General features: G+C 35.9%; 1 protein-coding gene across 4 annotated transcripts in view; it reads left to right on the top strand.

Annotated features, from left to right (window-relative positions):
- Positions 1–25,352, top strand: part of RPS6KA6 (ribosomal protein S6 kinase A6) — a 41,677-nt gene that overhangs the window by 10,544 nt on the left and 5,781 nt on the right. For 3 of the 4 annotated variants that reach the window (XM_035324694.1, XM_035324691.1, XM_035324692.1), the window contains exons 3-21: positions 1,433–1,549; positions 5,257–5,338; positions 6,000–6,080; positions 8,283–8,362; positions 10,001–10,107; positions 10,370–10,407; positions 11,854–11,996; positions 12,809–12,879; positions 13,947–14,035; positions 14,468–14,532; positions 16,466–16,568; positions 17,799–17,923; positions 18,217–18,342; positions 18,841–18,930; positions 19,587–19,745; positions 20,160–20,321; positions 20,732–20,808; positions 22,530–22,647; positions 24,579–24,719. In XM_035324694.1, coding sequence (XP_035180585.1) covers positions 1,433–1,549; positions 5,257–5,338; positions 6,000–6,080; positions 8,283–8,362; positions 10,001–10,107; positions 10,370–10,407; positions 11,854–11,996; positions 12,809–12,879; positions 13,947–14,035; positions 14,468–14,532; positions 16,466–16,568; positions 17,799–17,923; positions 18,217–18,342; positions 18,841–18,930; positions 19,587–19,745; positions 20,160–20,321; positions 20,732–20,808; positions 22,530–22,647; positions 24,579–24,719 — 1,974 coding nt within the window. Of the gene's footprint in view, positions 1–1,432; positions 1,550–5,256; positions 5,339–5,999; positions 6,081–8,282; positions 8,363–9,990; positions 10,108–10,369; positions 10,408–11,853; positions 11,997–12,808; positions 12,880–13,946; positions 14,036–14,467; positions 14,533–16,465; positions 16,569–17,798; positions 17,924–18,216; positions 18,343–18,840; positions 18,931–19,586; positions 19,746–20,159; positions 20,322–20,731; positions 20,809–22,529; positions 22,648–24,578; positions 24,720–25,352 lie in introns of those variants that run through there. The other variant, XM_035324695.1, reaches the window with a different exon arrangement.

The following is a 25,352-nucleotide window of genomic DNA, read 5'->3' as shown; positions in this document are numbered from 1 at the left end:
GTGTAGTAAGTACATCCACATCTGGATGATGGGATTTCTCTCCTGATCTTCTGTGTAACATGACCTAGAGAATGACATTTAGAAGTGTGTCTATCAAGTCTGATAAGGCTGACTGTAAACTTTCATGCTTGCTCTTAGGCTACGAGATTTTCTGTAGTCAATCTGATCATGACTGTAGTAACATGTTTTCTGTTAAAACTAACTGTTTCATCAAGTGGTCTGTCTGATGTCTTTATCTGTCAGACTCCTTGCTGAAGGAGAGGAATGCACTGTAGGCTTTTTTTTTCCTGGTCTCTCTTCACTAAGAAAAGTTTGAGGTGAAGAACAGTTAATCATTTGGATGCCGTAAAGACCTCCAAGTACTGCAAATTGGGTGCGATTTTCTGTTGTCATTGGGTTTTATTTGCTGAGCACAAGAAATACACTAATGTTCTTGATAGGGCGAAGGGGTACTGTTCCTCTGCTATGTGCAAGCTCAGGTTGCTGTTGCAGACCTTAGCACGTAGTTTATAGTTTCAAGAGTGCTTATTTTGACACCTCGGTTGTTTTGCCTCACAGAAGCTTCTCTTACACCATAAGTTTTATAGACACGCAATACGTAATCTGATGTGTTTTCATCATGAATGTTTGTCTTTTCACAATTGTAGCTGTTATGCCCTACTTTGCTAACCATAGAATCATTAAGGTAGGAAAAGACCTCCAAGATTGTCTGGTCCAATTGTCCCCAACAAATGATTAGACCAACAGGAAAAAGGCAACAGAACGCTAGTTCTCTCCCTGCCTCAGAATTGCCCCCAGTTTTCTGAAGGAGGACTCCACGCAGGAAAGTCTAACCTGAGCCTTGCACCTCGGAGCTGCATTTCTTCTGTTGGATGAAGGAATTCTCAGAGCACTTAAGATGACTCATGTAATATTTATGCTCTTCAAACAACGCATGTTCCTTTAGCTACAGTAGTGGATGACCATATTTATTATTTGCTGCTGTGAAAAGCAGTAATTATCTAAATGATGAAATTCAATTTAGCTTTCATTAAGACTATTTCAGGAAAGGGAAAGATGAGAAGAGCAATCACAGGGAAAACTAAAGGCAACTAAACCAAAGGTAAAGCATAGAAGGATCACATCAGATTTCGTTTAAAAATCTGTATGTTAATTCCTTTCATGTAAGAAAGTTTACATTTGTTCCAGTTGTAATATTTATGATGAAAGAAAATAAGTATTATTCAATTGGATGAGAATTTGACTTCAGTTTAGAGTTATAAAACATGCATTTGTTTCAGAAAGTATGGAGGGAAACTTTGTCCATTTAAATAGCTTTCTTTTAGGCCTTATTAAAACTTACTTTTTTAAAAGGCATTTATATTCAAATCTAATAAGAGTTGATTAATTCTGGACTGTTCATTGTTGTATTTTGTTTGCTTTGAAATAATAGGATGAAGGAAGTGTGAAAGAAATTCCCATTACCCATCATGTGAAAGAAGGATGTGAGAAAGCAGATCCAGCACAGTTTGAACTACTTAAGGTTCTTGGTCAGGGATCGTTTGGAAAGGTAAGACAGCACATTTTGTTTTCATCTGATGGCCACGTTCAACCTGCTTTGTCTTATTGATGTTAATGCTAGTAGGAATACATGTTAATGTTTTACTTCCTTTATAATACTACCAAGACATTTCAGAAATCATGTTAAGTATAAAGCTAATAAATCAGAGTACAAGTAGATGTGCTTATGGGTACTGCCCTGTTTTGGAGGAAGTTACCCTACTTTACTGTTTTTTTTTGTTTGTTTTTTGCTATGACAGCCTTTCTGGCTTTACATTTTTAGGAGGAATTGACAGTTACTGTAAAAGCAGCATCTTTCTCTAGACCTGTCCAGACATTCAGCCTGGGAAGGCTTAGTTCACGTATGTTTTGGGGGGCAAGGAAGAGCCACAGCTGAGTCACTAGGAACATTTGAGAAGATATTGACAAATGCAACCTTTTTCCAGTCTTGCTCTGGTGCAAAGGGAGCACTATTTATAACAGGACTCCAAATCTTATCAGACCCAGATAGGCAACAACATCAGTCTCTAGGCAGAAGGGTGAGTCCGTAGCAGCTCTGCAAGAGGTCTGCCTTGGAAAGATCCTGTTTGTTTTGAGCAGGTAGGCATGTTTGTGGTTCATCTCAACTGGTATCTGCAGTTTTGTGGAAACAATGGCACCAACAGCAAAGGATTTTACCACTTGGGTTGTAGAATTAAGTGTGTTTTTTATGGAACAGCTCTGGCATGTTCTGTTTGTTCAATGCCATGGCTATTTGAAATATAATCGTGGTGTCTTCAGCTGCGTTAAGACTCTTTCATGCAGTGTCTGGTGAGGAAGTGGAATGAATATCTCTGTTCAGTACTTGTGTGTCCTCTGCTGTTTAGGTTGATGCTTGAGGGTGCCAGGGGTGTAATAAACACTGGTAGACATTTACAGAGGAGATGATGGTTTGTCTTTTAATGATGCTACTTGATCAAGTGTGAATGTCTGATTCTTCCACACCCCCACAACCCCTGCCTCCCCCCTTTCCCAAATGGGAAAGCTTTATTGATGTAGATAAAGAGTTAGACTGTGGTAATTTAGGACTTGAACTGAAGTAACAATACAGTAAATAGCCTCGGAAATGTTTAATGTTCATTTTGCTTATTTGTCAGGTGATCTACAGTTATAGACACTAAGTGAAAAATTATTTAAATAGGTTATAGAAGAACTGTGGCAATGTTGCAGTAATTTTTTGTAATGTGCCACTTGCAGTCATGTTGCAGAAATGAAATTAAAACCATTTCAGACATTAATTTGAAACACATTTATTAAAATAGTAATCCTAGTGTATATGTAGCCAACTTATTTTTTTAAAATCAATCTTTTAAACTAGATTTTTGCAACACTTGTATGTTTTTTCTTCTTTGCAGTCACCTATACGTATTTTTCCAATTTCCTGTTCTTTTGCTGATTGTTTTCTTTCCTGTCTTGTGGCAGGAACAAACCTCTGCATAGAGGTGCATGAGAGGGGAAAAATAATTTAGACATTAGCTTAAGAAACTTTTCATTGTCTGTAGTTGGCTTCCAACTCCCCATGTGCTTCTTCTCTTTAGAGACTTCAGATGCTCCATGCATTCATTCCTCAAACTTGATGTCTCACCCTGTCTTGGGGTTCAGCACATCTCGTATGGACATCTTAGCCCTGCCTCAGTTTGTTTCTCACTTCACAGTGCCCAGGCTTCTGGTAGCCGTAGGAACACTGTTGCTCAGAATCCCACCAGCCTGGCAAGACGTCTGTTGCAGAGCTTGTAAAGCCTGGCAGTACTTGGTTCAAGAACCAGCTTTAAGAACCAGATGGTAACTGTTACATCGCTGAACAGGGCTGGTTTTATCTAATGTTTGCTGCTTGCTGTTCAAAAGAGAAAACAAACAATGAAGATCAGTAGCTGTTGCCTTCACGATCCTTGTTTTGTCTTTCCAGTTCTGTACCTCCCAGGCCTTTTCCTTTGGGTTTAGCAAACACAGGGCTTGTTTCTTCTGGCGCAGTATAGTACTGCTGCATCTGTGCAGGGTTTAACACTACTTAAGAGAAATAAAGGGTTAAACCTCATGTCTGCTATTGAGCTTCTCAGTTCAGCCTTGGGTAATGGTCTAAGGCTTCAGCACCCAGTCTGTTGAAGCTGGTCCTTGCTGAGCTGAATTCAAAGCAGGTGTCTGACTGAATTCATGCTTTACAGATGAACAACCAACCACTGCATCTCCGCAAGGTGTGGGTTTATGGAGAATTTGGCTGCAAATTTAAGTAGATGGTGCTAAACTAGTTTTCACCATGGCGGCTATTTAGGTCCTTAGTAGCTTGTGTTTGTAGCCGATATACGGATTCCTTACGTGATGAAAAGCTGCTAGTTATTCAGCATTAAAACATTAGTACATGCTTATTAAGGCTTTATATGTATAATAGATTATGAGTACATTAACCTACAGATGTCTTCTCATTTGCTCATGTTTGAATTACTGCCCTTGCTATTTGAGCACCAACATCACATAACAGGGGAGCAAAGCAATAGGTCAGCCGTTGGTCACAGCTTTAACAATAAAAGCCTGTTAACCAGGAAACACGATGCCTTTCTTCTGATCAGAGATTACAACAAAAGCCCCCCCTCTCCCAGCGCCGTCATTGGCAGTGTATGAATTTCTGATTCTAGAATAAAAAAAGCATACTAGTTCATTTTTTTAATTAGTTCTAGATATTTAATCATGTCTAAAGAAGTATCTGTGTAAATAAATCAAGGAAATTAAATAAGGAAAGTGTGAGTACAAGGAAGACCAGAGGCAATTTCAGGTAGCTCTTGAATTGAAAAACTGTATTTAAAACAAAATCCTAATTTAAAAAAAAATGTTTCTCTTCTAACAGCCATTGTTAGAAACAGAAGCACATACTAAACAATTCTATAAATTGAAAGACCTAGTAGTTAGACTATTAATTAACGGAGATATGTGTATTCATGCTGCATCATTCTATTTAAGCATTTCCTAATGTCAAGTTATATAACATTTATCTCTAAAACTCCTCTGGAAATAAAAGGGCAGAAAAGCCTGTTAGAGTTGCTGTTCTGGAGGGAAGGTGTACTTTCATCACAAATGGTGGTGTTTCCTTGCTTTAGTCTTGCCACCCTTGCAGAATGCATTAGTATATAGCCTGTTATGTATTTGAGAGTCAGGTCTTAAACCTCAAAAATCTCTTAGCATAAGAGGTGGCAGACCAGGCAGTCCTGTTATTGTTGTTTTTCAAGAAAGTAAAGCAAAAACCACATGGTATAAGAGCACTCTCTTTGGTGAATACTTACAGTGTTGGCTATAGGAAGGAATGTATACTATGACTATATGGCTACCTAAGAAAATGTGGTGGTGTATGTACCTTTGATCTGATTAAGGGAATTCTGTCCTTTTTTTAAAAGATGCATATGCTTCGGAAAGAATACCTAAAGGTGTCTGAAACTAGTGTGAAGTTTTCAGATAATTTGTGATAGTTGTTTAGTTGATTGCTTGCTTGTGCAAAATGTCAATTGTGAATATATGGCATCGTGTTGTTCTGTGGAGGTTTTGAGGAATGGGATAGGACTAGGGGCATGCTCTCTCTGTCAATGAAGCTAAAAGTAAAGATGTAAATTAATAGATTTTTTTAACCAGGGTGATTTTAATATATAAATAATATTTTTAGCAGTAATTTTAAAGGTGGCATTTTCTCACTAGGTCTTCCTTGTACGGAAAATAATTGGTCCTGATTCTGGGCAACTTTATGCAATGAAAGTATTGAAAAAAGCTTCTTTAAAAGGTATGTGTACCGTTTTATTTAAACTTCAGAAAATAGGTTTTCAGTGCACCTCTCTTAAACATGTCTAAATATTTCTTTTGAGAATAATCTTCCTCTTAACACTTTTTCAGTGAGTTCAAATCTGGCCAGATAGCTTTAATTATGTAGTAAAATTTACTTTTTCAGAGTTTAAAATTGCATTATTTATTTCTGTTTATGTTTCTCCTACCAGAACAGATTAATTTAATAAACAATTTTCATTTTGCCTTTTAAGTTAGAACCTTACTGTGGCTAAAACTCAAGTCAGTCATTCTTGTTATAGGTGTGACAGCAAGCTAACTTAATTCTGGCTTTCAGAAGATGCCTTAATGAAGGCAATTGACTGTACAAATGGGGAGTGTTAGTTGAAGAGAGAAAAAGTGGTCTTAACAGTCAGAATGTTTATATTCAGTACAAATAGCTAATTCTATTTAAATAAAAAAGTTGAGGCAAGAAACAAAATGCAGTTTTGCTGTCTGAAAATGTGTTTTGTGGAAGGCTTACAAAATATTGTTACCTTTTCTAATTTTTACCACTAAAAAGGTAAAAGTACTGCTTTGGACACTAAACATTTCCCATATTCTAATTTGTTTCATTTATATTATAATAAATTTTGATACTAGTATTCTTTTTTTTCCACCAGTTCGGGATAGAGTTCGTACAAAAATGGAGAGAGATATATTAGTAGAAGTAAATCATCCATTTATCGTCAAACTGCACTATGGTTGGTACTTTTTTTTGGTAGTGTTTTTCTTTGCTTGAAACATTGCTGTTCTTGATAGTGAAGTGGTGTGCTTTAAAACACAGCTTTCTTTTTAAATATGATAATACAAGATGGCATATAATAGTTAACTGGTAAGAAGGATAAGAAAACAAAACATTGCTGGTGTCCCAATATATGTTAGCTACATGAAAGCATATGGTCTGGCTGGAAGAATTGTTCTTCCATGATGATGCTCAATGACCTTCAGAAAGAACCTTTAGTGAAAGAAATCTATCAGCGTTTCTGAAGTAGCCTCTGCAGAACTGCCTGAGGAGTTTAAATGTGCATACCTTTTTCTTTTATAATTGTATTTTAGTCTTGGTGTTAGGCTTCCTTGCTACTCCTTTTCATACTGTTTCTCTTCATATAGATCTAGTAGCTTGATGTGTCAGTTGTTACCTATGGAATTTTGCCTTAGCATGCAAACGCACATGGTGTCTAATTGCAAATCTGATATTTTTCATGCATGTATACAATTTTACTCAGATGAAATTCAGATGAGGGTTTCCTTCTGATGATAGACTGTTAAGTTCTAAAATGTTAAGCTGCTCACACAATTTTTAAATTAACATATTTTTGGTGCACTGAATAAATGGAAATGTATATATTTGATTATAAAAGCACCTGTGGTTAATATGTTAGTGCCAATATGGTGGTCTCAACAGCAAGAAATACTTTAGTGACCAAAAACTTTGGAGTATCTCATATTTAAGAGGTACACTTCAGAGCAGTATAAGAGCTCTATAGAACTTCTGGTTGGGTTTTCAGAATCTAAATCTAGTCATTCTTTAATTACTTCTCAGTCCTAACACTAGTAGGCCATCCCATCATTCCCACCATAGGACCCTCTGACAGATGATCTTAGCATTGGTATCTAGTGACTAGCTGGTTGTGAGATGGTCTGTAACTTTGGTAATAGCCTCCTGTGTTTAAAAATTAGAAATCATTGGCTTGAGATATATTGAATTTGCAGTGAGATAACAGATTCATTTCTAACTTTTTCTGAAAGCCTTTTTAATTAAAAAACAAACACAAAAAGCAAGCCCCAAAACAGAAGGGAGAATACCCAAATACCCAAACTGCATAAACTCCTGAGTTTAAATATGCTGTCAAAGATGATTTAATTAAGAAAAACTTTCCTCACATTTAGTGTCCACTTTAGTGCCCAAATTCAGTTCTAGCAGTTTTAAATATCAGGGTCAATGAGGGAACCCAAATGCAGGTAAGTATATACGTTGTGGTTTAACCCAGCAGACAGCTAAACACCACGCAGTCAGCCATTCACTCCCCCCAACACCTTGTAGCGGGATGGAGGAGAAAATGGAAGAGAAAAGTGCAGGGATTTGTGGGTTGAGATGAAGACAGCTTAATAAGAAAGGGGATGGAGGGTAGGGGGGAAGAAAATAAAAACAATAACAATGAAGAGAACAATAAATAAGTGATGCACAATGCAATTGCTCACCACCAGCCAACCGATGCTCAATCAGTCCCTGAGCAACTGCAGCCCACCGCTGGCCAACTCCCCCCAGCATTACGACACAAGGTACGGAGTATCCCTTTGGCCAGTGTGGGTCAGCTGTCCTGGCTCTGTCCCCTCCCAGCTGCTTGTGCTGGCAGGCAGTATGAGAGGCTGAGAAGTCCTTGATTCAGCATAAACGCTGCTCTGCAACAATTAAAACATCGGTGTGTTATCAGCATTAATCTCATCCTAAATCCAAAACACAGCACCATGCCAGCTACGAGACAGAAAATTAGCTATCCCAGCTGAAACCAGGACAATAATTTTTTTTTAGATTAGGTACTTTTGAAATTAAAGATTTCCTGGAAAATTCATAGAAGTTCTGCAGAGTCTTTTACTTTTCATTGAGTGAAAATGAAACAGTCATTAACATACTTGGAGTTTCTTTGTTTGGCAAAGGAGAAATAAAAGAACAGTATTCTAATGATCTTTTATGACCAAGTTTATCTTCAGTGAAGAAGCAAGCAAGTAATCATTCATTAAAATCAGTAACTCATGTAAATTTGTATTGGCTGCTGAACTATGTCAGTGCCAAAACATAAATATTGCATTTCTCTAACATCTCCGTGTTGTAAAAGCATTTAGATCTGTTTTGTAGATCATCTTTGTCATGCACAACTATTGATTTTTTTTTTTTTTTAAAGCCTTTCAGACTGAAGGGAAGCTATATTTAATATTGGATTTTCTCAGGGGAGGAGATGTATTTACGCGATTATCCAAAGAGGTAAGTACCTAAAATTTTATCTCAACTCAGTATTCAGCAGATTTTCTTTGACGGTATAGGGTTCTCTTTTATAGCTATTTCCACTGTGATTCTTGTCACAGTCAAGTTTTTAAGAACTTAGTTGGGTTTTCCTTACATATTGTAGAATAATGAGCTGTAACCTTAAGTGTGTACTGCTTAGTAGCCTAAGCTTTTCTCTGTTATCTACAGAGGCCAGTCCTTTTGTCTGAAAATGTTTTGTTGCTTGGAAACCCAATTGAAGTAAATTAAAATTCATCAAAACTAAAGCAGATGTATAGTTCTTATGCTCACAGTTAGCTTAGGTGCTCTTGGAAACCCATATCTGTAAGAGGTTTCTGCTGCGTTGCAAAGCAGCATAATGCTGTAATATAAATCCTAACGTTTAATCTCACGAACTGTGAACATCAAGCATTTTTAAGACACCCCTCTGCCATCTCATTTTGGCATTTAACTGGAACTAAAATTTTTTGTTTCTGTCTTAATGGGAAAGAATTTCAGAGGAGGGAATATGATGCAGCCTGGCCTTGTTTTATCTTAAACTTAATATAATAAATATTTGATGGCAAGTATTATGACCGTCTTTAAGCTTTTATTTTCTTTTTGCAAAACTTCCATAAAGCTCTAAATTTTAAATGGCAAATTTCCCAACAACTTCACAGTTAGAGAGCTTTCCAGTGCTTTCAAAAATTTGAATGTTTATTGCTAATGGTTAAGAAAAGATAACCCAGTTTTCTGATTTAAGAATGTATCTGGCTGATTTTTTTTTAACGGCACGTAGGTCATATCCTCAGTATGTTAGGCCATGAACTCTCTTCCACCCCCCCACCACCCTTTTTTTTTTTTTTTTAAACAAAATCCAGTTTCACTTCAGGAACAGGTTTAATTCCTAGTAGGAGGAAAAGATGTTTTCAAAAGTGCCTGGTAATACAAAAACAGTGGATAACACGAGTGTAAATTACCCATAGTATTTCATACTTTGCATACACGAGGATTATTTCAGTTAGTAGGGATTAGTATGAGGTTATTAAAACACTTTTGCTGGTGTTTTAAGTTCTAATGCGGGTATGAGAGTTTTGGCTATGGAAATGACATGAGTACTTATTGAAGTCTTCTGTGGTAAAATTGAATGAAATTGACTGTGTTTAATTTGACACAGAAAGTAGCTTGTAAGTGAAATTGTTACTCCAAGGCTGTAGATGACTATTTTTTTCTAAATGTTGGTAGTGTGAGGTCAGAGACGCACGAGTGACACAAAAATAGCTGTTGATATATTGAAGTCTATGATGCAGTGGACAGCATCAGTTTACATTGGATTGCAACTGAAAATGCTGGTGATCAGTAACACCAAATGCAACAATTAAATTCATTATCTTAAAAGTTAGTTGCCTGTGGTAACTGCAAATGTTTTTAAGTGTTGCAGATTGTTCTTGATGTTTACTATTGTGATGATTAGCATGTATTATTGTATCATTTCTGTTAGGTTAAATTAATGAATTACCAGTTTATGGGGTACTTCTAAAACTTACTTTGAAATTAGGCACAGGAGTATTTTTTTTAGTTTGCAGTTTTAAAAACTGAAGACAAGATCAGAAGGTAAATCTATACAGTTCTTATTAGGTTATGTTTACAGAGGAAGATGTGAAATTCTACCTCGCAGAACTGGCCCTTGCTTTGGATCACCTTCACAGCTTGGGAATTGTATACAGGGACCTGAAGCCAGAAAAGTAAAGTAAAATGTATTTTACCACTATTCTGTGTATTTTGCTTGTTGCTTTGCATTTTCTACTGTAGTGATGTAAAAAATTAAAAATATTTTTACATTGTTTACATAATCTTATAAAAATGCATTTGTAACTAAAGTGCAATAATACTGGTTTGTTAATTTAATGGTGGAAGTTGGAGATCAAAATTAACTAATTTATTTTAAATGTTATATGCAAACATTCCTGTTTATGTGTATCGGTGAATGTGAATTTTAATTTTCAGCATTTTGCTTGATGAAGCAGGACATATCAAGTTAACAGGTAGGTAATATTTATTAGTACAGCACTTTCTGTGTATATCTCTGTATAAGCTTATAGTTACAAACCTAAGATACGTATAGTGATAGTTGAAGCGTGAGGCCAGTACATAGCTGCCTAGAGAATTTCTTATTGGTCAGAGTTTTATATGAATCAGTATCTCTTTGATGTATAATGATTCTTTATGTACCATTAAGTACTTCTGTTGAAGCATTTTTAGATTATAGGAGACTGTATCAGATGATTTCTTTTACCACATCCTGATGTCCATGCAGTTTCCACAGAAATTATTTTTCGCTTTGGCTGATCTTTGTATTGATCAAGTTCCAGTATTAGCAGTAATATTGCTGTAAAATGCAGATCCTAAATACTGTGGTTAAAATAGAAGAAATATAGCTGATAATACAAAACAGCCATTGAATGTGATTTATTTTAAAGGAACTTTAGTTCCAATGGTTGTGTTTTAGTAACTAAAGTTCAGAAAGTTTCTAAGCTATGTCAAGGTTTACTGTGAAATGCCTTTTAGTTGAAGATCAAGAAGTTGTTGATCCGGGCTTGAAGTTGCTGGCTGAGACTTTTTTTTTATAAATGGAACATAGGTTCTCTTGCTATAAAAAGTTCTTAGTGCAAAATAAGACCTCTTCTAAATTATTATTGCATTTCAGGATTATCACTCTTAAATGCATATGAAATTGCAGGGAAATGGTTTATAGGGAACAACGGAAATGTCTTCTAAGAAATTACATTTAAGGTGGAACTTACAAACAATACACTTAAATCCAATTCAGTCTTATTCTCACTTCCTTCTGAAAGTGGGAAGACTGAGGGTATCGTTGATTAGCCATCATTTCCCCTCTCGTAAAAGGGAACGTTGAGAGTCTTGAGAGCTGGGCCAATATCAAGGACTTGTTTCAGCAAGGCCATTGAATAGACAAGGAAGGAAAAAAGTATTCTGGCATTTAAGACTTCTGAATTTGTGATTCATGTTGCAGAACTATATTGTCTTATATAACAACATTATTTTTAGTCTGACTTTAATTCATCGTTCAGTAATAGCAGAGCATGCAGACTACGATCTTTGAAACTCATTTATTTGCATGCAGTCTGGATAGTATGGATAAAGCAGGTAGCAAGCAGAAAAAGATCTTTTGCTTATCTTAAGGCTCTGAATATGTAACACTTTCAATATTGAAGTATTAATATTTTGAGTAATATTGATGGCTAATCTGTAGCTTATAGAATGGCTTTGGTGGCATATAGTAAACTAAATGTTTGATGCCTCTAGATATGTGCAGCTTCTTGTTTCATGAAGCATTAGGATAACAACATAATGTTCCTGAACACAAGCAAACAAAAGCTGTCAACGCTTTCATTTTGAAATGCCATATACAGTATTGTTTTTTCCTGAAGTTCTTTACTGGCTATATTCTTGTAATGCTGTTGTTGTAGACTTTGGACTCAGCAAAGAATCAGTAGATCAAGAGAAGAAGGCCTATTCTTTCTGTGGTACTGTAGAATACATGGCACCTGAAGTAGTAAACAGGCGAGGGCACAACCAGAGTGCTGACTGGTGGTCCTTTGGTGTTCTTATGGTACTGTATGCTTCGCTGCTTACCTTGCTTAAAGGTCACAAATATGCTGCATATGTCTAAAGTGAATGTGAAATAATGTGTCTAGAACAGACTTGTCCAGATTTAATTAAGAATGCTTGGGTGAGGGGGGGGGAGAGAATTTGATGACCAAAGTGCTACTGAAATAGCAAGTAATTTGAATAAAATTTTACTTTTAACTTGCTTAGGTAAGGAGTACTTACTAGGAACCTGAAAAATCATGCACCTGGTCAATTTAGTTGTTTTGAATAGTCATAGTCATAGTGTGAAACTTCAGTTTGTATATTTATTTTCCAAAAAATAATTGAAGAAAAAAAGATGAAGACTTGGTTTGATGGAATATTAATTGCTTTTGTAAGAGTAAGTTTGAATACTGCTGGAGTGGAGAAGAGTAATGAGTCAGTAATGCTAGTACTTATGCTTTTGCTGTAATGCATTAGAGAACCAAACTGAAATATACATACAGACATTAAAAGTAAAATACTGTTTTAGAACTTACTCTTCTTGCTCCCTTCATAGTACAGCAATGTCTAAAATTAAGGTACGGAGGAGATTTTATTACTCTAAAGTAGCTCATGGCTGTGAAATGTTCCTAATCATCATTACAACTGCCACTGTTATAATGTGAACTAACAATTTAAAAACAAAATTTTAGATTTGTGAACTTCTTTGATAATATAATCTCTTAAAAGTCAAGTCAGTTTGCCTAATGTAGCAATATGAAACAGTATAGTACTTAACACTGAGCAACTGGGGGAAAAGTGTTGATTTAGATTAACATTTGTTCTTTTCAGTTTGAAATGCTTACTGGTACACTACCGTTTCAAGGTAAAGATCGAAATGAAACTATGAATATGATACTGAAGTAAGTATGTTTTCTCACTCTTTAGAATATCAGAAAACATAATTTAAATGTGTCTAACAGCTTGTTTTAAATCCTTGTGCTTGAGAGCATTAAAACCAGAGAAATAAAAAAGCCACCCCATCGTACTGCCTCCGTGCACATGTACAATAAATAAGGTTTAGATCCCAGACTATGGAAATTCTGTTAAGTATCTGCAGAAATTAAAATCATTGGGATAAACTTGTATTTTCATTGTAGGTGTATAATAAAGATAATAACATTACAGTGAATTGGAACAGCATTACTTGCCATTCATGTTGTTATATACTCTTGCTACTGTTGTAGCATACCTTATTTTGTAAGCAGTAGTTAATCAGGTGTTGCTTTATGGACATGTATATGGAGACTGCACTTACGTGCTCACATTTCTATATTACATTACCTCAGTTGCAGCACAAGCTGTCCAACAGGACAAACTGGGTAAACTGGTGACTTCTGAAGCAAGTTGTTAGGCAAACATGTTCTCATCTTTATTTGTGCTTAGTTAATGAAGACTTTCCTTTGGACCACATGCAGAGCCTTGGGCCTTTTGAGGGGGTGATATTCAAGGAAGGGATGAGAGGAAAGCTTTTTTAACATATGGCAGTTTGAATTTATAGTGATACTAACTGTTAAATGTTAGCGATCACTTTAGGGGCTAATAGCAAATTGGAAATAACTCTGCATTTGGTGAGTCTCTTTGCGCCTTGCTTCTGGTAGACATTTTGGTGATAACTTACTGGTGGCATGAAGATATCCTTGAAATACTTATGTGTTCCTGAGATAATTGCTTTGCTATGTTTTAGCATGAAGTTTGTTCTGGGATCTTGAAGGGAGTGTTGTTTTTTTTTTTGTGTGGTGTGGGTTGTTTGCTTTTGAAAACCACTCACGTACAATGTGAAACTTTAAAGCTAATGAGTTAAATGTATACACCAGACAAGACTTTAGAATAGGTCCGTAATACACTAAATTATGCAGTGAAGCTTATGCACATGTTTTTTTTAGTAAGATAAATTTCTTTCTTGTAGTCATTTTCTGTTTTTGTTTAGGGCAAAACTTGGAATGCCTCAATTTCTCAGCCCTGAAGCTCAAAGTCTTCTGAGAATGTTATTTAAAAGGAACCCATCAAATAGATTAGGTGGGTTCACTTCTTTGCATCATTGAAATAAAAGTAGGTGGGCTGAATTTCTTATTTAAAGAAAGCAGTTGCTGGAGACTCTTCAAGCTCCAGTGTTGATGGTCGGTAAGACTTGACTTCTGATACCATTTCATGTTAGCGTGGGTCGTGACTTTCTGGGTTTGGCTAATGGATGATTACTTTCTTGAACCAGTTACTATTAGCAGCAAGAACAAAGCTTTGACAGTGTCGGAGTAAAGGAGTATTGATACTGTATTTATGGGTGGCTTTTATTCTTGTATGTCTCATCAGGGAGGCAAATGCGCTTTATTTTATATGCCTCATATAACCATGCCTATACAAATTTAAAAACAACAACACCACACGGTATTGCAGTTTTGTTCAAAGACTTTACCCTCAAAATGTTTTAAATTCAGTGTTTTCTTTGTTCAGGAGCTGGTTCAGATGGAGTTGAAGAAATCAAGAGACATCCTTTTTTTTCTACTGTTGACTGGAATGTAAGTAGGAAATGATCGGAATGATAAAACCTTTTAATTTTTGCCTATCTTACAGCATATAGGTATTTGCCTCTGAATAGGGCACAATAAACACTGCACTACTGCTGACTTAGATTCTGGCCTCTACTGCAACCTTACTTGGCATCTGGAACTGTATGGTATAAAGAGTAATCAATTATAAATTGGACACTTAATTGTTTAATAATTAGAGTTGCAGCATTCTAAAGCTTAAATTGTCAGTTACAACATTTGTAGTTGGAGAGCGTGCTGGCACTCCCTGTGTGCAAGAATCATTTTCTAGAGTAGGTGTCCATCCAGTACAAGCATGTCTCATGCCTTCCATGCAGGTCACAAAACCTTGCTGTGACTATAGTTCTCTTTGACTTAACTGTAGTTAGCTGTAGTGCATTCCTATCTTATCAGTCGTATTCCATGTACAGTTGAAGTATTGACTCCCGTGCTTTGAGGTGATTGGAAGCCTGCACAAGTCCATGGTTGCTTTCTTAATTTTTAGCAAGCACGTTGATGTGGGGCCTGTTGAGATGTGTTGCCCAGAAACATTCACAAAATGAGGTGCTCTATATCAAATATATCTACTCTGCAAACACTTCTGTGCTATAATGCCTAGAGAAGGATAGGCGCAAGGAATGACATTGCTATGCTGATGTGACCGCATGCAATGCTCATTACTGTTGTTCTTAACTGGTTCTTTAAAGCCTGTTAACATTATCCTTTTCTGTATCTCCTATATTTCCGTCTGAAAAGGTGGCTTTCTAGCTGTGTTTATGCAGCATCTACATAGTTCTGATTAGCAAGCAGATTCTTAAAAGTATCAGGAAAATTTTATTTTATGTGAGTACACTTGGTAAGAGAATGGTGTGGTAATGTGGTTTCAGGTTATCTATTGTTTTTGTTGTTGCTTTTAGGGGACTGAATTCAAAATGAGTACCATCAAGCAAATTCAAAAACTGTGGAGTTCTAACTTTTATATTTATTTAGCTATGGTGGTACTAATGAACACTTCAGTATTTTATTTCATTTTCTTTGGGGATGAAATCAGGTCTCTCTTGCTTGTGTGTTCTTGGTTTTGGGTTTTGTGTGCTTTTTGCTCTTTTATTACATGTATGAGGTCTGACAGCACAAGAAAAATGCCCCCAAAAAAGTTCTCAACTTCATGAACTTTGTGTGGGACTTTGACATAATTTTACATGAGATTTTCCATAAAATGAGACTCATCGTTGTAAATGTGACTTACATTGCTGTTTTGATAACAGTTGGCAAAGTGTTGTTCTAAAGCATGTTGAGTAAAGGAGAAGAAAACGATGAGCTTTTGTTCTACTTTTCCTTCCCTCCTTGTGACTTAGTTGAGCAGGTCAGGAAAAGTCTGGAGTAGTTTTGGGAATTGGCGGTTTCTTGCCAAGAGGGAAACCTTTGCTTGTGAGAGTTATTTCTGTTCTGGGTCCAAGACAGAGGCAAAGACTGCATTGCATACCTTCCCTTTGGAGTGGATATTTCAGGGTGGTAAAAACTGTCCAAAATAGCAGTGAACTCAGTCTGAGGTGACTGATAGAAGATGTGCTGTGGCTGTTCTCTGAATAAGCCCAAGATGAACTGGTGATAAATGGCAGTCTGCTACCCTAGTTTAAAAAGGACAAATCTGGTAGATGAGGCAGATTCAAAAGAGCAAAAGCTGTGTGTTGTTTGACTTGCTTGGTAACATTTCACTTAGCATTTGAAATGAAAGGTACATAAATATAACTCTGTTTTTGCATATGTAATTGAGTTTCTCTAATTGCTATATATTATTCAGTTTTTCAGAAAACTGTTTTAATACAATGACATTTGAGTTGCTTACCCTCTATCCTGACAAAATTACAGCAATGATGGAAGCTTCGTTCGCTCTTAATTAAATGACTTTGTTTTTCTACTTCAGAAACTGTTCAGAAGAGAAATTCAACCCCCATTTAAACCTGCTTCTGGAAAACCAGAAGATACCTTTTGTTTTGATCCAGAATTCACAGCAAAAACACCAAAAGGTAACTGTGCATCCTCCTTTTATAAGCTGGTGAGGCTTATAGCACTATAGGGGACAAATGTTACTTTTTTTATTGGGCATTTCTGGGCTAAAATAGAAGACTGGAGCTGGTGAGATTTAAATTTTATATGTAGGGAAAGGTAAACGATGTAAACCCAATACCATCTTAATAAAGTAACTGTAGCATTTATTATTAAGATACAACTAACTTTTTAACTTTCTTTTAATTATGTTTTCCCTAGATATAATGACAAGGAAGGTAGAGGGCATGTCCTGTTCTGCTATAAAGGGAATACCTGTTAATTTTGTCTTAAATCTGTCCAAGCTTTCTTTTTCTTTTATTGTCAGTACTTAATGGAATTTGTTTGAATGTGAGTCTCACATATTAAGTTCCCTTTTGTGTATAAAGCAACTCCTGAGAAGTTCAGGGCAAAACACTCAGAGCACTGAGGACCTATACCATTAAATTATTTTCAAAGACCTCTCAACTAGTTTCAAGAAGCCTATAAAATTAACTTTTAACGTGTCTCTTAGATGATTGCACTAGGAAAATTTCTAAATAAGTGAACTTGGAAGAAAGACAGTAAGTGCTGATTTTCATTGATTAGTGTATTCACTTCAGGTTTTCTTACGTGATTTTTTTCTCTACTATTACATCCAACTTTTAAAACCACTTGTCATATTTGTTTGGAGAGTGTCTGTGGTTCTGATAGGCTACACAGAATTATCAAGCTGTGCTTATTTTGAAGTTTCAAACAGTGAATTAAAAAGTGCACATAATAGAATCTGAGGTAAATTTGGCTTAATATTTTTTGGTTTTCGTATTTTTTTACTAATTGAATATTTTTTTATTGCTTCATTTCTGCCTTTTCTATATGTATACTCCTGTGGTAGCAAAATGTATGGGCACTCTTAGGCAGTCCTTGAACACGGTTATGATCTTTATGATCTTTATTTTTCATAAATAGTGTTGTGCTTCAGTAAATTTCTTCCTAAAAAGATACATTCATACACTAATTTCTACAGTTTTAGGTGAAACATAGAAGTAGTACTTATGTTGTGTGATGCTGAAATACCATAAGACAGATCACTGGATAGAAGTCTTAAGTCAACGTCTGGTGCTACTTTTGTCTCTTTCCTCAAAGTGTTTCTTCTAACATATCTGTACTGAATGTTCAAAAAATAGCTTTGCTAAGCTTTAGTCATGCTAATCAAATGTGTGTGCAACTAGATTCTCCAGGAGTCCCACCTAGTGCGAATGCACATCAGCTCTTCAAAGGATTTAGTTTTGTTGCAACTACTACTGTAGAAGATCATAAAATATCACCACTCACCAATATACTGCCAATAGTACAGGTAAAAGTTCTTTATTTGGTAAACCTTTTTTCAAATGCCAAAGATTAACCAGTATGTAGTGTTTGCAGTTTGTTCTTTTTTTGTTGTGGAGACTATTATAAAATACACATTATTAAAATCAATCCCCAGGGTATTTAACTCCAGAATTGGGGGCGCAGGGAAGCAAGTCGCTGCATTTCCGGAGCGAGGATTCAAAAGAGATATGGGCAAGCAGGAAAAACTTTTGCTGCTGGAAATAGTGTATAGATTCTTGTTGTTTTAGATGACAGCTTGTATGTGTTTGTTTTTTAAAGCAACTTCATGGAAACAGTGTGCAGTTTACTGATGTATATGAACTGAAGGAAGATATCGGTGTTGGTTCCTACTCTGTTTGCAAGCGATGTATACACATAGCTACAAATATGGAGTTTGCTGTAAAGGTACTTTTAATGAATTTAATTTTGACTGATCGCATAGCAGATGTTTAAATGCATGAATTCTACAGTTACTGTAGCTGTTTATATGCAGTGAGAAACGAAAACAGTGTTTTCTTCTTTCACTGAAATTGCATGTTGGCTTTTGTAGTTCTTGTTTTTGTGGGTAAAGTTGTGGCATTGAAGAACTAATTTTGAAACTTCAGTTTTGAAGCCTGAAAATATTGTATGATGAGCACACCTGAAGTAAAATAAATGAGATCCAGTAGGTTGGGACTGGCCTGCAGGGAAGTGATGCTTCAGGCAGTTGAGTGAATTCCATTGTCCACTGGAGCAGATTAGGCTGCGTTAATATATTTAACTGGTAGCAATGATAGAACAAGAACTGAGTAAACAGGGATGTGAAGCTGGAAGATGAATTAGTCACAATTAATAAGAAGTAATCAACTCCTGACATTTTTGAAACTGTTGCAAAATTTGTTTTCATGTTACTGTATTTTGCAGATCATTGATAAAAGTAAGAGGGATCCCTCAGAAGAAATTGAGATTCTCATGCGTTATGGACAGCATCCAAATATTATTACTTTAAAGGATGTATGTACTTATCTCTGCTACCTCTTATTACACACTACTCAATACATACTTATATATAAATATAGATGTAGGGAGTTTATTGGGGTTTACGTTTCTTTTGCATAGCAAAATATATTGACAGCAGTATATATAGTAAAGTATAGAGTATTTTAAGTGTCCTGATACCAATATTTTATAAAGATTGTTTAATGAAGTGAGAAATGATATACATGTTAAAAAGTCATTTCGTCTAATTTCAAATAATTAGTTAAAGTGTTGGTGATCTGAATCTGAAAAAGCTGTTGCATGTGTCGTTTATGTGCAAAGTATCAGCAGCTAAAAATCCTCTGGAGGGGAAGAGGAATAGGGAGTGATAGAGCTAGTCTCCTCTTACAAACAGAAGTTCCTAGACTGAAGAAATGTCATTCTGAGTCATGATTTAATAATCTATTATCTGAACATCTCACAGAACGACACAAGCTTTCTTTAGAATTCATGCTTTAAAGCTCTCGAATTGCAGAATTAAATTTGACAGCCCCTGCTGTTTGCACTTTATGTTCATATACGTGAATGGGTGAACAATCTAGTCTGTAATTTTCAGATTTTTCAGGTTCTATAATTATGGATGATCTGGATGAATATATGTGTATATATGTGTGCTTCTTAAACTTCTTCAGGTGTATGATGACGGTAGATTCATATACCTCGTCACTGAGCTGATGAAAGGAGGAGAGCTGCTTGATCGAATTCTCAGACAGAAGTTTTTCTCGGAACGAGAGGCTAGTGCTGTATTATACACTATAACTAAGACTGTGGATTACCTGCACTGCCAAGGAGTGAGTGATTTGTTTTATTCACAGCTCTTAGAATTAACAAATGCTATTGGTTATGTGCTTTGAGTGGCTTTTTTTTTTTTAACAGCAGAAGGTAAGATTTGAGTATTTTCTATAAAAGACAATATAAGTGACCCATGTAATTATTCTGCAAACCTTTTAACTTCACTATGAAACGGCAGATGTTTGTTCTATGCTTGTTTGCGAGTTGGTTATGTTCCAGTTGCATTATGAGCCAGTATGCTTTTTTATGAGGTTACTGAAATACAATTCTCATTACTTGAAAGTTAGATAATTGTGTGGAAGTGTTAGTCTCTAGCTTACTCTACCTATTATTTGTTATAAATTGTAAAATTTGCATGTATGTATGTTTGTACATCTTTGAAATAAAATATTTTAAAATATCTTTTTTTAAAGGTAGTGCATCGAGACCTTAAACCTAGTAATATTTTATATACGGATGATTCAAATAATGCTGATTCTATCCGGATTTGTGATTTTGGATTTGCAAAACAACTTCGAGGAGAAAATGGACTACTTCTAACTCCATGCTACACTGCAAATTTCGTGGCACCAGAGGTATCTTAAGCTGCCATGCAGTTTGTCCACACTGGTTTTGATGTATCAAATACTTAATCCTTTCAGCAGTTTTTAAAACGGAACAGAAACCTACCCTGCTAGTTTTCCTTAGATGTGTCTATAAATACTAGTGCATATGTATTTATAATAAGTCTTTTTAAAAATAGTAGAGTCTGTCCTCAAAAATAAGATGGTTGCCTGTTAAGGATCTTAAGACGACTTTCTGAGAACCAGAAATATTGTCAATAGTTACTGTAACTTGTATATTGAACAAGAAATGAAGCCTCTGAAACTGTATTGGGACAGACTTATCCTTCCTCAGCCTGTGTGTGTAGTGGTTTGAGGGTGGAGGGTAGCTTTTTTTTTTTTTAATATATGAAAAGTCTCTAACTTTTTTTTTTAAAAAAAAGGTTCTCATGCGACAAGGTTACGATGCTGCTTGTGACATATGGAGCTTGGGTGTTCTTCTTTACACAATGTTGGCAGGGTGAGAAATATTAGCTTATTTTGTTTACCTAAAATTACAGCATGCTGCAGGAATCCATGCTTTTATTAAAATTGTAAGATATTACCTCACTGGTTTGAATGCAGAATAACAAAGGCTCTGAAGAGGAACAGGAAGCTGTGAGTTTATATATGTGTACATAAACAAGGCTTATCTTGCAGGTTGTTTCGGGGATTCTGTCTTCCCTAGTACGTGACTAGAGGTTGCCAATGACTCTCCCTAGCTTTAGGGGAGAGCTCTTAGTCTGTAAAACCATGTATTGGTTTTCTTCTTTTTTTCCTTCTGCCCTTTGTCCTCCCCACCCTACCCTTGTAGTCCATCCTCTCGTATCTCTTTCCGCAGCCTTGATTCATGGACCTTTTACAGAATGAACTGGCTTGTAACCTCTTCAGTTTTCTAAACTTCTAAACTTTCATTAAGGACTAGAAAGTACTTCAAAAATTAATAGTGTTTATCAATTTGCCATTGAATTCTGTTCTGACAGGTAAAGTATTTTTTTCCGTCTTTATCTATAAATACTATCTTTTGGAAACTTCTTGATCATACTGAACTTCTCCTGGTAAAATCACTACCACCACTAGAGTTTTGTCATCAAAACTCAGTTTCCTGTATGATTTATATGCAGTCATGCAGATCTTGGGTATTACACTGCCCGCATGTGTAAGAAACATTGTCTGAACAAAAGACACAGCAGGTAACAAGTAAGGGAGAAGAATGGTCCAACTTGATTTCCTAGCTTTCCATTTTGTTCCCCTTAAGCTCATCATCTGAAGTACTACAACTAAACTGGTTGGGATACTTCCTAAACCTTTGTTGGTTGACTTCTATGTAGAGCTTTCAGAGTACTAAGATACAACATGTTAACATGTATTAATGCTGTCACGCTGATATGATATCTGAGGGGTTTTATGATGTAATTAATTTGAGTGAGATTTTATTTTTTAAAAATTAAAACTAACTTAGTACTCGGCTATGACCATAGGAGATGCCAAAACATTGTACTACTTCCGATACTGTTAAAAGGTGTATTTTTTGAATATCTAAATGAATGACTCAAAAGTCATTAAGATAAGGGTTTCAGAATTGCCAGTTTCATTTTGTTCTCTGCAGTAGGATTTATAGGAAAATAATCTGAATTTACAGGAAATCCAGTAAACTATTAAAAGCCTCCCAAACCAATAATCTGTGGTTTAAGCCTCCCAAACTCACTTAAAAATAATTAAAAAAACAAATCTTGATTGATTTTTCTTATAGCTTTTCCCAGAAGTCATAGATGTAAATACATTTTGCTCATTCTTTGTTAAAATGTGCATACATACCCCAAACTCTATATTATTCCAGCTTCATTAGGCTTTCTATTGAGGTACTGTTCTAGGTTTGGATTACTTAATTGCTCTGGTTATCTAACACATTTTTTTCTTTATGAAACATTTTCACTTGATTTGAAAGTCTGCACTAGTTAGGATGTATCATTAAGATACTTAAAACATCTTGTTAGCTGTGTTACTATTTATTCTACTCGAGTAACAGTTGAGTAACAATTACAGGGAAAAAGAAAATAATAGTTTCAAAGATGAAACGGTGATCTAATGTATGCTTTATTTGATAGTATAGAGTGTGCTACTGTCAGTAGTGTAATAACTTGTCAGAATGATTTATGAGGTTTTAAGAGTTTCTTTAACATTTTTTTTCCCTTCCAATAGCTATACGCCATTTGCAAATGGTCCTAATGATACTCCTGAGGAGATCCTGGTACGAATAGGCAGTGGAAAATTCTCCTTAAGTGGAGGCAACTGGGACACTGTTTCAGATGCAGCAAAGGTACAAATGTGTTTTGTTTTTTTCCTTGTATTTTGTAGAGTTCAAACAAACATCTATTGAGTGCCATAAAATAGACTAATCTAACACACTAGTTTGCTAGTCTTGTTTGCAAAGTTTATTACAACAAAGGTCACCAACCTCCTGCTCAAAACAGAGTCAGCTTGTGATCAGAGTAGATAGCTCAGGGTTTTATTTAGTCTGATTTTGAAAACCTCCAAGGGTGAAGATTGTACAACCTGCCCAGGCAGCCTTCTCTTGACTACCTTAATGAGGAAGAAGCTTCTTCTGATTTAAAGCCAGAACACCTCTTGTTTTATTTTGTCCTCTATCTCCATTTCTTTGGCTGTGCTGACTGAAGGAATGCAATCACCTCCCTCAGTGTAGTTGCTGTGCTTCAACCCAAGATGCTGTCTGCTTTCTTGGATAGCAGGTCACAGTGGTAGTTCAGCTTGCTGTCCTACGAAGACCTCGAGGTCCTTTTCAGCAAAGCTGTTTTCTAAACAGTCAGTCCCTAGCTTGTATCTAGGCAAGGATTTCTTCCTTCCCAAGTGGAGAAATTTTTGCTTTCTGCACTGAATTTTGTAAGGTGCTGGCTGGCACAAAACTCCATCCTGCCTGGGTCCTCTTGGGTGGTTGCCTGGCCCTTGAACTCATCAGCTCTTTACCCACACTTCTGGTTCAGTTCTTGTTGCAAACATGACAGGTGTGCTCTGTTGCTTCACCCAGGTCACTGATACCCATTTTAGATAGGATGGGTCCCTGTATAAACTTTCCTAATCATTTAATTCTTTGTTTATATTGGACCAAAACCACATGTATGTGGTATTACTTAAATGGAAGGACGTCTTTTTACAGTTATGTTATAGTAGCCAACTAGTTTTTGTATTTTTTTTTTTCCTGTAGCATAAGCTCACTCTTTTTGACTTGTTTGACACTGAAGTTCTCAGGTCCTTGTGTTTTTGTTACTACTTTCAGCAATTAAACTAATAATTTGATATATCTGGATATTTTGCAAATAGTCTGTCAGCTTGATTATGCTGCTTTGTTTAAAGATGCTGTCATGCATTGCATATCAGTTGCTGTATGTGTTCTCAGGGTTTCGTGTTGGCCTACTCTGTAGGTATCTTAGTCACTATTTTTACCTTTTATAAATCTTGGTGTTAATATTAATTTTTTTAACTAATCCTTTGGGACTATGCTATTTGTTCATCCCAATAGGAGTGATTCAGAATACTTGTTGGCTGATTCTGCCTTCGCACAAGTAATTCACTTCCGCATAGTCGAGAACATTTAACATTTTGTACCTAAAACAAAGGGAACATTCTGTCAGCTTGTTCATATTTTGTTTTCTTTCAAGCTATTCCTGTCTTTTCTGTGTACTTCCCATCCAACTTATCTTTTGACCAACACTACAATTCCTAGCTTGTTACTAATACTTCTAAACAGCGAAAAACAAATGTTCATTCTTGTTTGGTTTTACTTTCTATATATCTAGAAGGAAAAAATTGTTTGTAGTATATAATGAATATATATACGAATTCAACTGTAGTATGTTGCAGACCTCAAGTGCATAGTAGGAATGAGGAAAGGTATTTGCCAATAATATTCTTCCATAAGCACTTTGTTAGATTTTAGTAGTATTTCTGGTCTTTTAGACATGTTATAAACAAATTGAAATATGAAACATGGAAGCAACAGTAAGTTTCCTTACAATAAAGGCCTGCTCTGTTAAACTGATTATAGTACACCACATTGTTTTCAGAGTTCTGCAGTGTCAAGGCACAAAATGATCCAATTTATCTGCTGATTTGTGTGTTTGCATTGTTTATCCTTGCCACATAAGATCCTTTTTAAATTACTGCAATAATTAATGTCTTATAGTCTGTATTAAGATTATTTTAACTGAACAGTATGTGTTTGTTTTTCTCTAGGACTTGTTATCGCATATGCTTCATGTAGATCCGCATCAGAGGTATACAGCAGAGCAAGTATTAAAACATTCGTGGATAGCATGTAGGGACCAGTTGCCACATTATCAACTAAACAGGCAAGATGCACCACATCTAGTAAAGGTAAACATGGGGAGTGAATACTGCTTGAGCTGATGGATGTGCAATGATTTGGGTCACTTCTGGAGCTGCAGGCAAACTGATTTTTGTGTTTAGCTTTCTTTTCTCTTTGCTAGTATGTACATCCTTACTTAAGTTACAATAAGCAGACGAATAATCAGTAAATTTTTTTAAGACTTTTCTGTTTGTTCCTTTTGTGCTTTCAAAGATTAAGGTAGCTTTGGCCATACAGCAGCCAGCTCAGACAGTTATCTGAGACTTCCACAGGTCCCCTAGCGTTCTTACTCAAGAAATTCAGGCACTGAAACAGGCTCCCCAGGAAAGGGGTTATGGCAAGCTCAAGAAGCATTTGCACAACACTCTCAGATGTGTTTTGATTTATTTTTACTTTTTCTTTGGGTGGTCCTGTGTGGAGCCATGAGTTGGACTCGATCCTCTTGGGTCCCTTCCAACTCAGAATAGTATATTAGTCTATGATTCCACAAAACCTTTTAAGATTTGTTTCTAACTGTATTACGGTCTCCTGACAACAACAAAAAATAGCAATCTAGCTACAGTTTTTGCACTTGCTTTATCTGTTTGTTTTGTATCTGTGATTCTGACCTATGATGCACAAGAAAATTCTAATATATGTGA

The sequence above is a fragment of the Oxyura jamaicensis genome, chromosome 4 (genome assembly GCF_011077185.1).
Source record: "Oxyura jamaicensis isolate SHBP4307 breed ruddy duck chromosome 4, BPBGC_Ojam_1.0, whole genome shotgun sequence".
In the NCBI taxonomy this organism is placed as follows: domain Eukaryota; kingdom Metazoa; phylum Chordata; class Aves; order Anseriformes; family Anatidae; genus Oxyura; species Oxyura jamaicensis.
This window is presented reverse-complemented; position numbering and strand designations above follow the sequence as displayed.